Source organism: Bufo gargarizans, chromosome 1, assembly GCF_014858855.1.
Source record: "Bufo gargarizans isolate SCDJY-AF-19 chromosome 1, ASM1485885v1, whole genome shotgun sequence".
Classification (NCBI taxonomy): domain Eukaryota; kingdom Metazoa; phylum Chordata; class Amphibia; order Anura; family Bufonidae; genus Bufo; species Bufo gargarizans.
Window position 1 is genome coordinate 193,948,402 of NC_058080.1, and position 14,287 is coordinate 193,962,688.

A 14,287-nucleotide genomic window follows, 5' to 3' on the forward strand; every position below is an offset into this window, starting at 1 on the left:
GACCCTGCTCCCTCCTTTTCCTGTCACCCCACAGGGAAGAAGCTGAACAGACTCCACCGACTATGATGGGATCCGTTCAGTTTCTGTTCGGGATCCAGTCTTTTTACCGGACACAAAAGTGCTGCATATGAGGCTTTTTTGTCTGGTCTTTCGACAGAATCTGCATATGAGGCTCCAAACGCAGATTTGAACAAGCGTAGGCCTACGTATTATGTATTTTAGTAATGCTCACATGTGCCCCCACACAGTGTTTGCATTTCTTTCTGGCAAAGCTACCTGGTTCTGGCCAGCAAAATTGATACCATGTCTAGTGCGGCCCCGAGACAAAAAATGGTTGGGCACCACTGGAGTTAAAACATTTGGGTTTGTTGTGAACAAATCTGCGATGGCAAGTTCAAAGTACATAAGTCCTGGAAGTACATAATATAGAACAATATATCTTATTAACTTAACTTTTTTTTTCTTCCAGCTTTCCTCAAGAAATACAGTCTGGTGTGCTAGAGATTATATCTCCATCTTCATCATTTTACCCAGATTTCACCACTATTAAGGAGACGTTTGGGGATTCCAAAGACAGAGTGAAGTACGTAGACTTACACATAACGCTATGAGATTAGTATATTTTATGTTTAAGGCGTGGGTGTGAAGCCATTATTATTTATTAATTTGCAGTGAGCAGATGTGCCAGTAATTCATTTAAATTACTCTAATGGGGTTGTCCATCTTCTGCAGTCCGAGCGGCAGAAGCCTTAAATATACACAGCTAGATGCTTTCATATACTTCAGTTAAAATTCCAGTTTTTTTTATTATCTTAGCATGGGATTTGTAATTGAACACGGAGCAGGTTAGACAAGTTGGGCATGTTATCATTGAGACTGTTTCTTTTTCTAGGTGGAGAACAAAGCAAAACCTAGACTACAGCTTCCTTATGTTGTATGCACAACCAAAGGGCACGTATTATTTGCAGGTATGTTAGTTACTATGAGATTTATTGTACATGTCTGCCTGCAAGATTTCTCTTTACATATGTTATGGGTCTCCTGTCAATATTTAAATTGTGTGATTCTGTATGTTTACTACATTCCTGATTATTCTACAGTGATTTACATGTTACAATGTATTACTACATTATGTAAATGTGTATGGATGATGCCTGATTACAGCACACCCGTCAAGAACCTTAACCCATTCCAGACTAAGATAGTTTTCACCTTCTTAACCCAGCCTAAGGCCTCATGCCCGTGGCCATTGATGTTCTACATCTGTGTGCTGTCTGCATGTTTTGTGTACCCATAGAAATGAATGCTGCGGACCAGACACAGACCCAAATTACGGTCATGTGAACGAGGTATAATTTAGCGATTCTGACATATGTCACTTTATGGGGTTATAACTTTGGAACTGCTTTTACTTATCCAACTGATTCTGAGATTGTTTTCTGCTTGCAGTTGGGGGCGTAAGTTATAGTAAGTCCATTGGGCCATGTGAATCAACATGACTCACATGGCCCAATGGGCAAGTTGTAAACAAGAACAGAACAAGTTGTAAAATATGGTGGAAATATGGCATGCACCATAATTTGCCTTTTTTTTTATTTTTTTTAACACCATGAACACTTTAATAAATGCTTTTCCAAATTTCTTTGTATCACTCTCAATTGATTTGAACTATTAAGCCACAGTTGCAGTTGGTAGGTAGCAGTTAAAGGAAACCTTTCACCTCAAAAATGCATCTACACCCGCCAGCAGTACCTCAGGGTAACCCGCAGTCTGACAATAATCATATGGTTCACCCTGCAGTCCGATGCTGCATAGGCTCAAAAAACGCTGTTTTATTTTCTATTAGCGCTATATTGCCAGTCAGCTTTAAGTCAGGGGGGCAGCGGCCTATTTGCTTCAAGTCAAGGTAACCACGCCCCCTCTTGCCCGAGTGACAGCCTGCAGTTCGGCCCCGATTGCCAAAGCTTCACGCATGCACGGTGCGCTCTGTACTCGTTAGCGCGATCCCATCTCCTGCTGCCGCTGTTAGCTGGGTTTCAGCTGACAGGCATGTTTGTAACAGCCATCACACAGCCATTTTTAGAACCGAATAAAGTCAATAGGGCTATTGACATGTCTTTTTTTACCAGCCAGTTAATGTCAGCTGTCAAACAATAGGACATTTCAGCTGTACCATTGAAATCAATAGGCCTGTTTTTAACGGCTGTGTAGACAGGAGCACAGGTCCTACTGTCTCCAGTGCAGGGCGAGTGCTCCACTGTGTGCAAGTGGATGAGATAAGTATTTTATTTATTTTATGGTGGCACTAGTGGGAATGGGGTAAGGTGGGGGCACTATACAGTATATAGGGACATAATATATGGGGGCACAAAGAGGTGCATTTTTTTATACTGTTTTCAGTGACTTTTTTTAACAGCCGTTAAAAGTGTGATGCACAAATGGTTAAAAATTGCCATGAGAAACTGACAGTGTGTCTGTAAGGCTACACCTGCGTTTGGTGCGGATCCGGCTTGTATCTGCACAGTCGGATCCGCACCGATAATGCAAGCGCTTGTATCCGTTCATAACGGATCCGTTTGCATTATTCATTTAAAAAAAAGTCTAAGTCAAAACTGATCCGTCCTGACTTACATTGAAAGTCAATGGGGGACTGATCCGTTTTCAGTTGCACCATATTGTGTCACTGAAAACATATTCGTCCCCATTGACTTGCATTGTAAGTCAGGACGGATCCGTTTGGCTCCGCATCTTCAGGCGGACACCAAAACGCTGCAAGCTGCGTTTTAGTGTCCGCCTCAAAAGCGCAACGGAGACCAAATGCAGCCAAATTGATGCATTCTGAATGGATCCTTATCCATTCAGAATGCATTGGGGCGGAACTGATCCGTTTTGGGCCGCCTGTGAGAGCCCTGAAATGGATCTCACAAGCGGACCCAGAAACGCCAGTGTGAAAGTAGCCTTAACAGCCATGTGAATGCAGCTGTAGTGTAGGGACACAGGTTTATAATATATGTTATTAGGGAAAGAAGTTTTTATCTTCTTGGCAAAGCTCTAACAGAGTTGCTAAGGAGAAGATGCCAGTGTGTAACATGCAGATGCCTCCTCACTAGCTCAGTCCTGCACATGTGGCCTAATGATCACTGTCCATCATCCTGCTTATGTGACTGGGTGCACACAGGCAGCTTTAGTGCTCAGTAAAACGCTGAAGACTCTCCATAGTAACGCTCAGCCACAGCTTCAATACTGAAACAAGAAACAGTCACACTTCAAGGTTCCTGCATAGTCATCTTGCCTGGCCCTGTTATAAACGTAACACCCTCTGACTGACTAATTCTTTAACTTAAAGCGTAGTTTTACGTATTTCTTCCTCAGCGTTGCAGTGCCTCCACCTAAATCTTGATAGGAGCCTGTGAGGTATGCAGGAGGATTTATCCAGGGATAGACTCAGGAAACCCCCGCCCAGCTCGATACACACAATACACTATAGGATGATATGCTCACAAAGAAATGTTACATGAAACTACAGTATATACAATTTGATGTTTAATGATTTTGGTAAAGCTACAAGTTAGCAATCAATAAAGAAATTATTATTATATTACAGTATATAATTTTTCTCCCCCCTAAAGATGAGATCAGAACGAAGAATGGGATATTTAGATGAGACAAATGGTACTGACCAAAAAGATATATTAATATGATCTTAAGCTCTTGAAAATGGTCCTGCTCGTTTCACATACTATATATATTATCACACATCTCACAATCTTCCGACAATTGTATGCATTCTAAATACATGGGGTGTGCTATCATTTATACTACTCCCTAAATATCAAATATAAGGTCTACACGTTGGGGCCTATTTGCCGCGGATGTTGGCACGTGTAACAAACTGTAGGTGCACTCAGGAGAGACCTTTAAGGAAACCTAAGTAGTAACTTTCACTACATCAATAAATGGATAATCTGTATGGCCTTATTAATCAGTATCCAGAGGCAGGGGTGTAACCATTTACTCACTCTTCTGTTAATCTAGGGATCAGGCTTGGTTTAGGCCTCCAGTAACCAGCAGTATCATCTAGTAAATGGTTCATGAAGAGAGGGATGCTTTTAGGACTATCACTCTGGGATGACACTCCTCTCAGGAGGTCCACTGGAGTAGATGAATCGTCGAGCCTTGGCTTAATACTTTTCCTTTCTCTTTTAATAAATGGGCGTCTTTGGCTTTACTCGTCTAACTGTGGATGGCTGCTTCTCAGTAATCATCCATTGCAAAACCAAAATGTCAGTTACGTGTACAACCACTCATGATAAAGAGCGTTTCAGTCGTGTATTGATCTTTCTCAGTAACATGAGACTGTAGGATTCCCTTTAAATATAAGTGTATTATATTTAGTTTTGTTGAGACATAGATACATTGGGGGTCATTTATTAAGACCAACCATTAAAACACTGGTCTTACCCCTATATCTGGCTGTGGATCTTCTGAAGTTAAGAACAGGTGCCGGCCTCTTCTTAAAGGGATTCTGTCACCAGATTTAACCCTATTAAACTAGCTGACATTAGCGATGTGCTAATGTCAGCTAAACCTAACTAGCCTATTCCTACTTTTATCTATGCCCCCTTACGCCAAAAATCTAACTTTTATAATATGCTAATTAGCCTCTAGGAGCAGGGGGGGGGGGGGGGGGTTCCTGCTCTCAGAGGCTCCGTTCTCCCACCTTTGTCGCTTCCCTCCAAGTCCTGATTGACAGGGCCAGGCAGCGCTCTCATCTGTCTGCCAGCCCTGTGCTCTGGTGAAATCTCACGTCGTTCAGCATTCGGCACAGGCGCGGAGAGGAAGCTGGCAGCCTGCGAGCGTCTTTCCCTCACCGCGCCTGTGCCAAATACTGAATGGCACAAGAGTTCACCAGAGCACAGGGCTGGCAGACAGATGCGAGCGCTGCCTGGCCCTGTCAATCAAAGGTGGGAGAACGGAGCCTCTAGGAGCAGGAAAAACGTGCCCCCCCCCCTCTCCTAGAGGCTAATTAGCATATTATAAAAGTTAGATTTCTGGCATAACGAGGGCATAGATAAAAGTAGGAATAGGCTGGTTAGGTTTAGCCGATTTAGCACATCGCTAATGTCAGCTAGCTTAAAGGATAACTGTCACACTTAGACCCTAATTTCAATTTTCAGAGTTATTAGTTACTAATAACATGATATTCCAGAATCGGTTACTATTAGACTGACTTACCCCATATTTAATAAGATTTAGCCCTTAGCAACCAGTCTGCATAAAACTGCAATTTCACTATTCAGTCAAGATGGCCGCCACTGCCCTCACCCTGAGGCTAATCCCGCCTGCCCTCACTAGCCAGTAACAATAGCCCCCCAAAAGTGTCAGTAACCAGAGCCCTCCCCCCTAAAGGGTTAATCTCCTGCAGCACAAAGGGGTCCTCTTACCACATGTTGCTTTCATTTATACACTGAGCAGATGGCAGATCTCCCTTCCCTGGTCTGCGCTGCTCTAACTCTGCATTGTCCCAGTCTGCTGAGTGAGGGAGCGTCTGCCAAGCGCAGGGACAGGGAGAAGTGCACACAGCCCAGGCACTGTTATCAGCTGCTGGGGAGGACCTGGCTTTAACCATTTACTTACAGTCCCTGGCTGTCAGTAATCTGACCTTGCAGGCTGCGTGCTTCTGCGTGCTCCGTCCTTAAACAGATAGACGGACCATGCCTAGCAACACTATTTTAAGCACAGATAAAAGTAGGCAGTACAGGGAACAAAACTGTGGAATTAAGGGGTAATTGAATACACAGTGAAAAGTTGAAATAGGGCCACCAAGGTGATATTAATCACCACAATCCAATACTCCCAAAAAAAAAAAAAAAAAAAAAATATATATATATATAGATATGAAAAATGGCGGCACTGACTACTCCACAAGGTTGATTAAAACCACTTTTACTTTTTCAAGACCGGTGTGCCGTCCTTTTTCCGGATCTATATATATATATATATATATATATATATATATATATATATATATATATATATATATATATATATGACAGTTATACTTTAATTGGGTTAAATCTGCTGTCTTACATTTAGACCTTTTTCTACGCCTAAAACATTTTCCCTACCCACACCATGCCAACTTTTTTAGACCTGACGTAAGCAGGGAAAAGTCGGAGATTGTGGCGCAAATAACCTTTGCGCTGAAATCTGTGTCTGAAATTTTGGATTCATTTCTGAATAATAATCCATAGATACCTAAGTATTTTCTCTGTATATTTTTCTTCATTTGCGTTTCATGATTATTATGACTTAATACAACTGTGTGGTCTGATTTAAGGATTTTTTTTTTTTACGTTATTTTTTTAATTCTGTGAATCATGTTGAAGTCACTTTGGTTTCACCTCAGCCACTCTGATTAAAGGGAATGTACAATTTATTTAATGAATAAAAAATAAACATAACCAGAAGTGGGTTCTGAGAGAATCAGTGTGTGCTTTTTAATTTTGCTACTTAAGCTACTCTAGTTCAATAAAAAAAAAAAAATCCTATTACATGGTGCCCTCCTGTTCATTTTATAAGCTGCAGATCTGCTAATTCTTAGGCTTCTCTTCTGCCACTCAAGATGGCTACACCACTTTTCAGACTGTCTGATACACACTGTGCCATTTGTAACCCAAGACACTCCCTACTTGTCAAGGCTTGGATTCACCTGCACTGCCCACGTGAGTAGTGCTGATTAATCTGTGGGCATGAGGAGGAGTTTTGGGCTACCATATGCACAGTGTGCATCAGGCAGTGTGAGAAGTGGTGTGGCCATCTTGGGTGACAGAAAAGGAGCCCAGGAATTGGCAGATCTGCTGCTTTAAAGATGGAAAGGAGGGCATCAGGTAAGTGTTCTGTTGCTTCCAAAGTTAATGTAAATAATTTTTCTTGAACCAGAGTGTTGCTTTAAAAAATGACCTGGGGGTTGCCATGTTTGATTCACACACGCGTTTCCTGCATTTTCTGTATGAACACTTAAAGGGAACCTGTCACCAGTTTTATGGTGTCCTAACTAAGGGCAACATAAATAAGTGACTGATTCTCTTAGCAAAATGCTGGGTCACTTTCTTTAATTGACCCTGTCAATCTGCCAACATCTTATATTGAAAAGCTCCAGCTCATAATGATTAGTCATGAATATTCATGAGCTCCTGACTCTCCCAGCCTACCTGCTGCTGAATGACAGTTTTTTTCCATATGAATCAGTAGCAGGTGGGCAGGGGAGTGGCTATATCTCAGAATTAAATATACGCTGGACTCAATGACATCATGCTGGACTCAAATCAGCTCATTATCATGCAGCATCTTTGTGAGTATTTTATGAGGTAACCATCTGTCACACCAGTAAGTGAATACATCTAAGGCACTTTTTAGTAGTTAGTGATTGTATATAATTAGTTAGATTATAATCAAATATCAAATATCCACATGACAAAGTAGGGTGTGTGCTTTATTGCAGATTTAATTAATCAGAGTTAATGGACAGAGGTGTGAATAGACTCACTCAAAGGCCAATTTATTGAATTATCTGCCTGCTAATGAGATGTCTCTGATGACCATTGCCCAGTTGCCACAGCAAAGTTAATATGTGAGCTGCAGAAAACAGGAAATATTAAAATAAGTTTTGTATGTGGATATATGAAAATGGAAAATATAACCAAAATTATGTTTATATTAAAACCCTCATTTAAATCTTGTAAATTTCTGACGATGCCCTTTTTAAGATACAGACACAAATGTCATCCTAGACAATGACGCAAAACATTACTCCCACTGTTAAGAGGTTTATCATGATATCTGTTCCTGAGTGGAATCACTTTCCCCTTTCAGCTTCTGCCTGGATTAAACGGCATGTGATTTGAAAGGATTTAGATATCGCTGTAACAGTTTCTACATTTTTGGCTCACACAGTCCCCCGTGTCCCCAAGAGATTCGGGTGTCTCTCAGGACGCCCGCCAAGGAATCGAATAATGCCACAGTTGAAAGATAAGAATAAAAGCAGGCAATTCAGTCTACCATAGATTAGGTCAAAATGTGCATTTAGACTTCATCAGACCTCGAGATAACGATAGACTGCTATTGATGTTACCTTGAGATGTGAAAGAAGCCTTATTATTCTAAATCACTTCCTCAGGAGATACAAGCTGAAAACAAATACAGTATAAGTTGATTTGTTATACTGTATGTAAATAACAAAATTTACACCAGGAAAACAAAATAATACTTAAAGGTTATGGACACTTATTGACTAAAAATATTTTGCAATTGGGTTATATTTAGAGGGAGTGAATTTCCTAAAATTTGTTTAAGATTCTCAGTCTTTCTCGGTCTGAATAAATTTGGTATGACTTGAAAGTGTCCCAATTGCCCTGAAAAGTCATGTATGACACTTTAAGTTATTTTAGGGCTCTATGCAACCTCTTTCACGGTGAGCAACATATATGGCTATGGGTAAACTGACGTTGGGTTACTTTTACACTTGCGGCAGCAGGGTCCGGCAGGCTGTTTCGGCAGGGGAGCAGCCTGCCGGATCCGTGTTAACGCAAGCCCACTGTGTCTCCGAAAGTCCGGTCCGGCCTCATTCACTATAATGGGGGCGGGCCGGAGGTCCGTCTGCAGCACGAGAAACAAGTCGAAAGGCGGCTGGACAAAAAACGCATTATGTTGTAGTTTTTGTCCGGCGACCTCTCGGGATGTTTGCCGTGCTGTGGCTGGACCTCCGGCTTGCCCCCATCCGGATCAGTCTCACAAATGCTTCCAGATTGCCGGAATCCCCTGCCGCAAGTGTGAAAGTACCCTTAAGCGTGATCTCCGTTTCCTGCCAATGCAACCGGGTGCCTGCTGTATTATACAAAACTATTTAAGAAGGATCTAAAAAGAGTAAGGGTACTTTCACACTAGCGTTTTTGTTTCCCGGTATTGAGTTCCGTCACACTTCCGGCATTAATTTCCATTGAAGTGTATTAGTGCCGGATCCGGCATTAAGTGTTCTGGCAAAACAGATCCGGTTTTCCGGATGACACCGGAGAGACTGATTCGGTATTTCAATGCATTTGTCAGACGGATTCGCATCCGGATCCGGCTGACAAATTCCATCAGCTTGCGTCCGGATTGCCGGCAGGCATTTCCGGCGCAAGCGTGAAAGTACCCTAAGTTACCAGAACAGCGTCCTCCATCATGCTTTCTTCACTCTTTCGCTTCCGTCTACCATCCCCCTCTTTTTTCACTTCTTTTCCTTTCTACCATTCTTCTGCCTTACCAATTGCAAGACTAATTGTCTAATCCATGCGATGCCTGTAATTTAAAATAGGTGTAATTTATGCAAGTTGCCTTGGTCTGTGGAGAATATTTCACATATTGCAGTTATGTCATTATAGTTGGCCTGAAATAGTTGCTGTGCCCATAAGAATAGGTAGGTGAATTGATTTGCATCATATAAACCAGTTATTCAAGCTGCGTTATAAGCTCATTAACAACCAGTGTATGTTACCAGCACATACACTGCCTGTCCCAAAAAAAGGTCGCCACCCAAAAAAAGGTCATACACTCTAATATTTTGTTAGACCGCCTTTAGCCTTGATTACGGCACGCATTTGCTGTGGCATTGTGTCATTGTTTCGATAAGCTTCTGAAATGTCACAAGATTTATTTCCATTCAGTGTTGCATTAATTTTTCACCAAGATCTTGCATTGATGATGGTAGAGTCTGACTGCTGCGCAAAGCCTTCTCCAGCACATCCCAAAGATTCTCAATGGGGTTAAGATCTGGACTCTGTGGTGGCCAATCCATGTGTGAAAATTATGTCTCATGCTCCCTGAACCACTCTTTCACAATTTGAGCCTGATGAATCCTGGCATTGTCATCTTGGAATATGCCCGTGCCATTGATGGAATAACCTGGTCATTCAGTATGTTCAGGTAGTCAGCTGACCTCATTCTTGGAGCACATACTGTTGCTGAATCTAGACCTGACCAACTGCAGCAACCCCAGATCATAGCACTGCCCCCACAGGCTTGTACAGTAGGCACTAGGCATGATGGGTGCATCACTTCATCTGCCTCTCTTCTTACCCTGATGCGCCCATCACTCTGGAACAGGGTAAATCTGGACTCACCAGACCACATGACCTTCTTCTATTGCTCCAGAGTCCAATTGTTATGCTCCCTAGCAAATTGGAGCCTTTTTTTCTGGTTTGCCTGACTGATTAGTGGTTTTCTTATGGCTACACAGCTGTTCAGTCCCAATCCCTTGAGTTCCCTTCGCATTGTGCATGTGGAAATGCTCTTACTTTCACTGTTAAACATAGCCCTGAGTTCTCCAAACGTTTAAGTGATTGCCTATCCCGATCATTCAGGATTTTTTTCCCGGCACATTTCTTCCTCGAATACGATGGGTTCCCACTATGCCTCATGTTTTTTATAATGCGTTGGACAGTTCTTAACCCAATTTTAGTAGTTTCTGCAATCTCCTTAGATGTTTTCTCTGCTTGATGCATGCCAATGATTTGACCCTTCTCAAACAGACTAACATCTTTTCCACGACCACGAGATGTGTCTTTCGACATGGTTGTTTAAGAAATGAGAAGCAGCTCATTGCACCAGTTGGGGTTAAATAACTTGTTGCCAGCTGAAAGATAATCGCCCATGCAGTAATTATCCAATAGGAGGCTTATAACTATTTGCTTAGTTAAATCCAGGTGGCGACTTTTTTTTGGACAGGCAATGTATATTTAGTGATAAAACAGTAGCAGTGTACATGTCAGTTGATAGTTTAGGGGGGAATTAAGACTGGTGCTGTGGTATTTCTCACACCAGTCTTAATAGGAAACAAAACTGACATGAGATGCTACAAAATTAATAATTTTATCACATTTTAGAAAACCAATACGCTAGATATTAAAATCTATCCCAGCAAGGAGCTAGATTTCTGATCTAACACACGCCATATATAATACTAGGATTAGCTGTAGTTTGTATCATTTGATGATGTTCTTACAACCCATTTTCTCTCTGTTTCGTCTTTTTTTTATGGGGGTTAAACAGTGTAGCATTTTATTGCAAGTTCATGAAGCAAAGTCTGGCTGCCAGTAACCATGTATTAGGTTGTAATAATGATCTTATAATTCCCCCCCAAAAAACTGTGCACATTACTGCTGTTTCTTGTACGTCAGAGGAAATTGGTCTGACTGATTTTTCTCACTTTTAACAGTTGGAAGATGACATTGTTGCCAAGCCAGATTATTTCCAATCCATCAAGGAATTTGCTACCCAACAAACCTCTGATGATTGGCTTATACTTGAGTTCTCACAGCTTGGATTTATCGGTGAGTGTGTGACAGATAAAGTATGTTGTAACTGTCATTTGTTTCTTTAATATAGTGTAGGGACAGGGATGTTAACAGTTTTGTAGTAGAGAAGTAGCCGGTAGCCAGCACCGGGGAAGCAGGTAAGTATGCTTCCCTTCAAATATCTGCCAAATAGGGAGGAGGTAGGGTTGCCATCCCTCCTCCAGAGGTGCATTACCCCTTTAAATTTCTGACTCCTCCTCATGTCCAGCTTTTTATTTTAATGTTTTTTTGCATGACTCTGGGTGGGGGGTTGTATGGCGAGCGTGTGCAGTCTTGTCTAGGAAGTTTTTGGAGGAGAAGGTGTTCAAAAATTTGCTATGGGGCCCAGCCTTTTCTAGTCGCGCCCCGGGGAGGGAGCTATTTTGGGTATTGTAAGGGGCGGTGCTGGAGCTGTGGCAGAAAAAGGAGATGTGCATCATGGGTTTAGCAACACAAAGTGCTATATGCAGGATGTAAACAAACAAAAGTGATTTGTTTACATGATCAAAACGAGTAGGGAGTGTCCAAAATGAAAAAATAAATCATGGGGAAGATGTACATGAGGTAAGTAAATACATGGACATGTATGCTAAAATTAGAACAAAGGATGGTAGGGCACACCAGTACTCGGTACCACACAGATAATTATTTAAATGTTTTATTGGTGACATACACTGCTAAGTAAACTTACATAAAATATAAAATGTAACTCTCCTAAAATGTTAAAATAAAATACATATGTTTACTAAAATACATTCATTACCTAAAATACCATTGAATACATTCAAATCCAATAAATAAAAATAATTATTATGATTATTGGATGGTTGTATGGTAAAAATAGTGTCCTTCCAGATGGATACTTGTCACTTAATCAATGCCCCAAAGGTGAAATTGGGGCTATACCTGTTTCTAGAGTCCTTTTGTTTGAGGGCTTTTTCAATAGTCACTGCAGCTGTAGCGACTCAGTAGTTGTTATACTTCGATACACTCTTGCTGTTCAATAGTACAAAAAAGAGCCGGAACAGTTATACTCACAATCGTGGCGTAGTATTGTCGGCTTTAGTCAGTCACAGGTGGCGTCCCACGTGTGGTAGATGCTTACTTGTACAAATTGCAGCGAAGTAGGAGTGATACGGTTTTGGGATCCTTGATGTTATTCTTATAGCCGTGCTGTACTTGGAGATCAGTCGGTGCTGTATAGCTTCTAGCTGTAAATGCTTCACGAAGGTGGACTTTGCCACGAGGCCGACTCTCCAGACAGACAGATATGCGGCTTGCCTTGATTTTTTTCAAGTTAAAAAATCAGCGATCCTTTTTTTCTTCTTTAGCGCTTTAAGGTCCTCCGGTGTAGTGCTTTATTCCATGGGGAAGTTACCAAACATGTTTCGGAGTTAACAACGACTCCTTCATCAGTGGCTGAACTGCCCATGGGAATGACTGGCTTTTAAATACCTTGATCAGGTGTCGGTTAAATTAATTAGTTCTGGATCGGAAATGACGTACACTTGTCTTCTCAAATCAATGGTGCAGGTAAATCGCTTATATATATATTATAAAATTGGATTAAATATATAGCTACGTATATCACATTCATGCTATCAATTATATTAATGTGTATTCAGGTAATTCACTTGTATAATACGTGCATATGCGCACGCACGTGTAAATTCACTTGTATACACATACGTGCATATGCGCACGCATGTGTAAATCACCGCAACATTTTCATAAAGTCTATTACCTCACATAGACGGTATTTTACACCATCTTTTCACCAAAAGAGGTAGTGTAGTAAGTGAATGAATAGACAATGTGAAAATATATATAATATTTATGCTATTAAGTGGAACATGTGTTGCGGTTTCAGTGCGTTTTTATGTTTCCTTTGACATTATATCCACATCAGTCCCACATCGATAATTACATTTAGTGCTCAAATGCAGAGTCAACTTACAAAATGAATTCAAGCAATACATAAAAATACATGAATATATAACAAGTTATATTAAAATATAAGAATATATAAAATTATAAAAATATGTATATATAAAATATATAAAATGCATATATTATCAGCAGCTATCACTAAAATTAGATGGAACAGATGGGTAATTCCCGTTAATTCTATTCCATATTTGCAAGCAGGGGAACTTTATAAATTTCAATGTTTGTAGATGATAATACATTTCAATGTTTGTAGATGATACTAGAGGGGGAGTTCGTCACCAGGGGAAGACCCGGAGGATCTGAATACCTACGGGTCTCTCCCTGGTCAAGAACTCCCCCCCCAAAAAAGGGGACGGCTACAGAAATCCATATATTTCAATTTCAGCATTTAATCCTACTGGTAATAGGGTATTCAAGTCAAAGATGAATCTTGATTCAATCCTTGACATTTTCTTAATATGATCCCCACCCCTCCAATCTATTTCTATTTTCTCCAGAGCCGAGAAAACAAGACCCCTGGGATCCTGATTATGCACAAGTTTAAAATGGTTTGACAATGTGTGTTTTACGTACCCCTTCTTTATATTGGAGATATGTTCCGCTATGCGGACTTTTAATTGCCTCTTTGTCCTTCCCACATATTGTCTCTTACAAGGACATTGTATGACATAGATGACACTATTGGTATTGCATGAAAGGAAATCTTTAATAGTGTGTTGATGGTTATTTGTTGTTGATTTCACTACCAATGTTTTTTTGGGGAACATAGTATTTTTACATCCCTTACATTTTCCACATCGGAAAAAGCCTGCAGTATTGGTCCATTTCTGTATGGATGAATCAGTCTTATTTTTACTAATTTTTGGGATAGTTGGTGCTACCATAAGTGCTAAATTGGGCGCTTTAGTGAAAATGACTTGTGGGAATTCTGGAATTAATTGGCCTATTATTTTGTCCTTATTTAA

At 40.8% G+C, this 14,287-nt stretch overlaps 1 protein-coding gene across 1 annotated transcript in view; it reads left to right on the forward strand.

Moving 5' to 3' along the window:
- Positions 1–14,287, forward strand: part of MGAT4D (MGAT4 family member D) — a 160,320-nt gene that overhangs the window by 117,584 nt on the left and 28,449 nt on the right. The window contains exons 6-8 of the mRNA XM_044300768.1: positions 470–583; positions 893–968; positions 11,255–11,369. Coding sequence (XP_044156703.1) covers positions 470–583; positions 893–968; positions 11,255–11,369 — 305 coding nt within the window. The remainder of the gene's footprint in view (positions 1–469; positions 584–892; positions 969–11,254; positions 11,370–14,287) is intronic.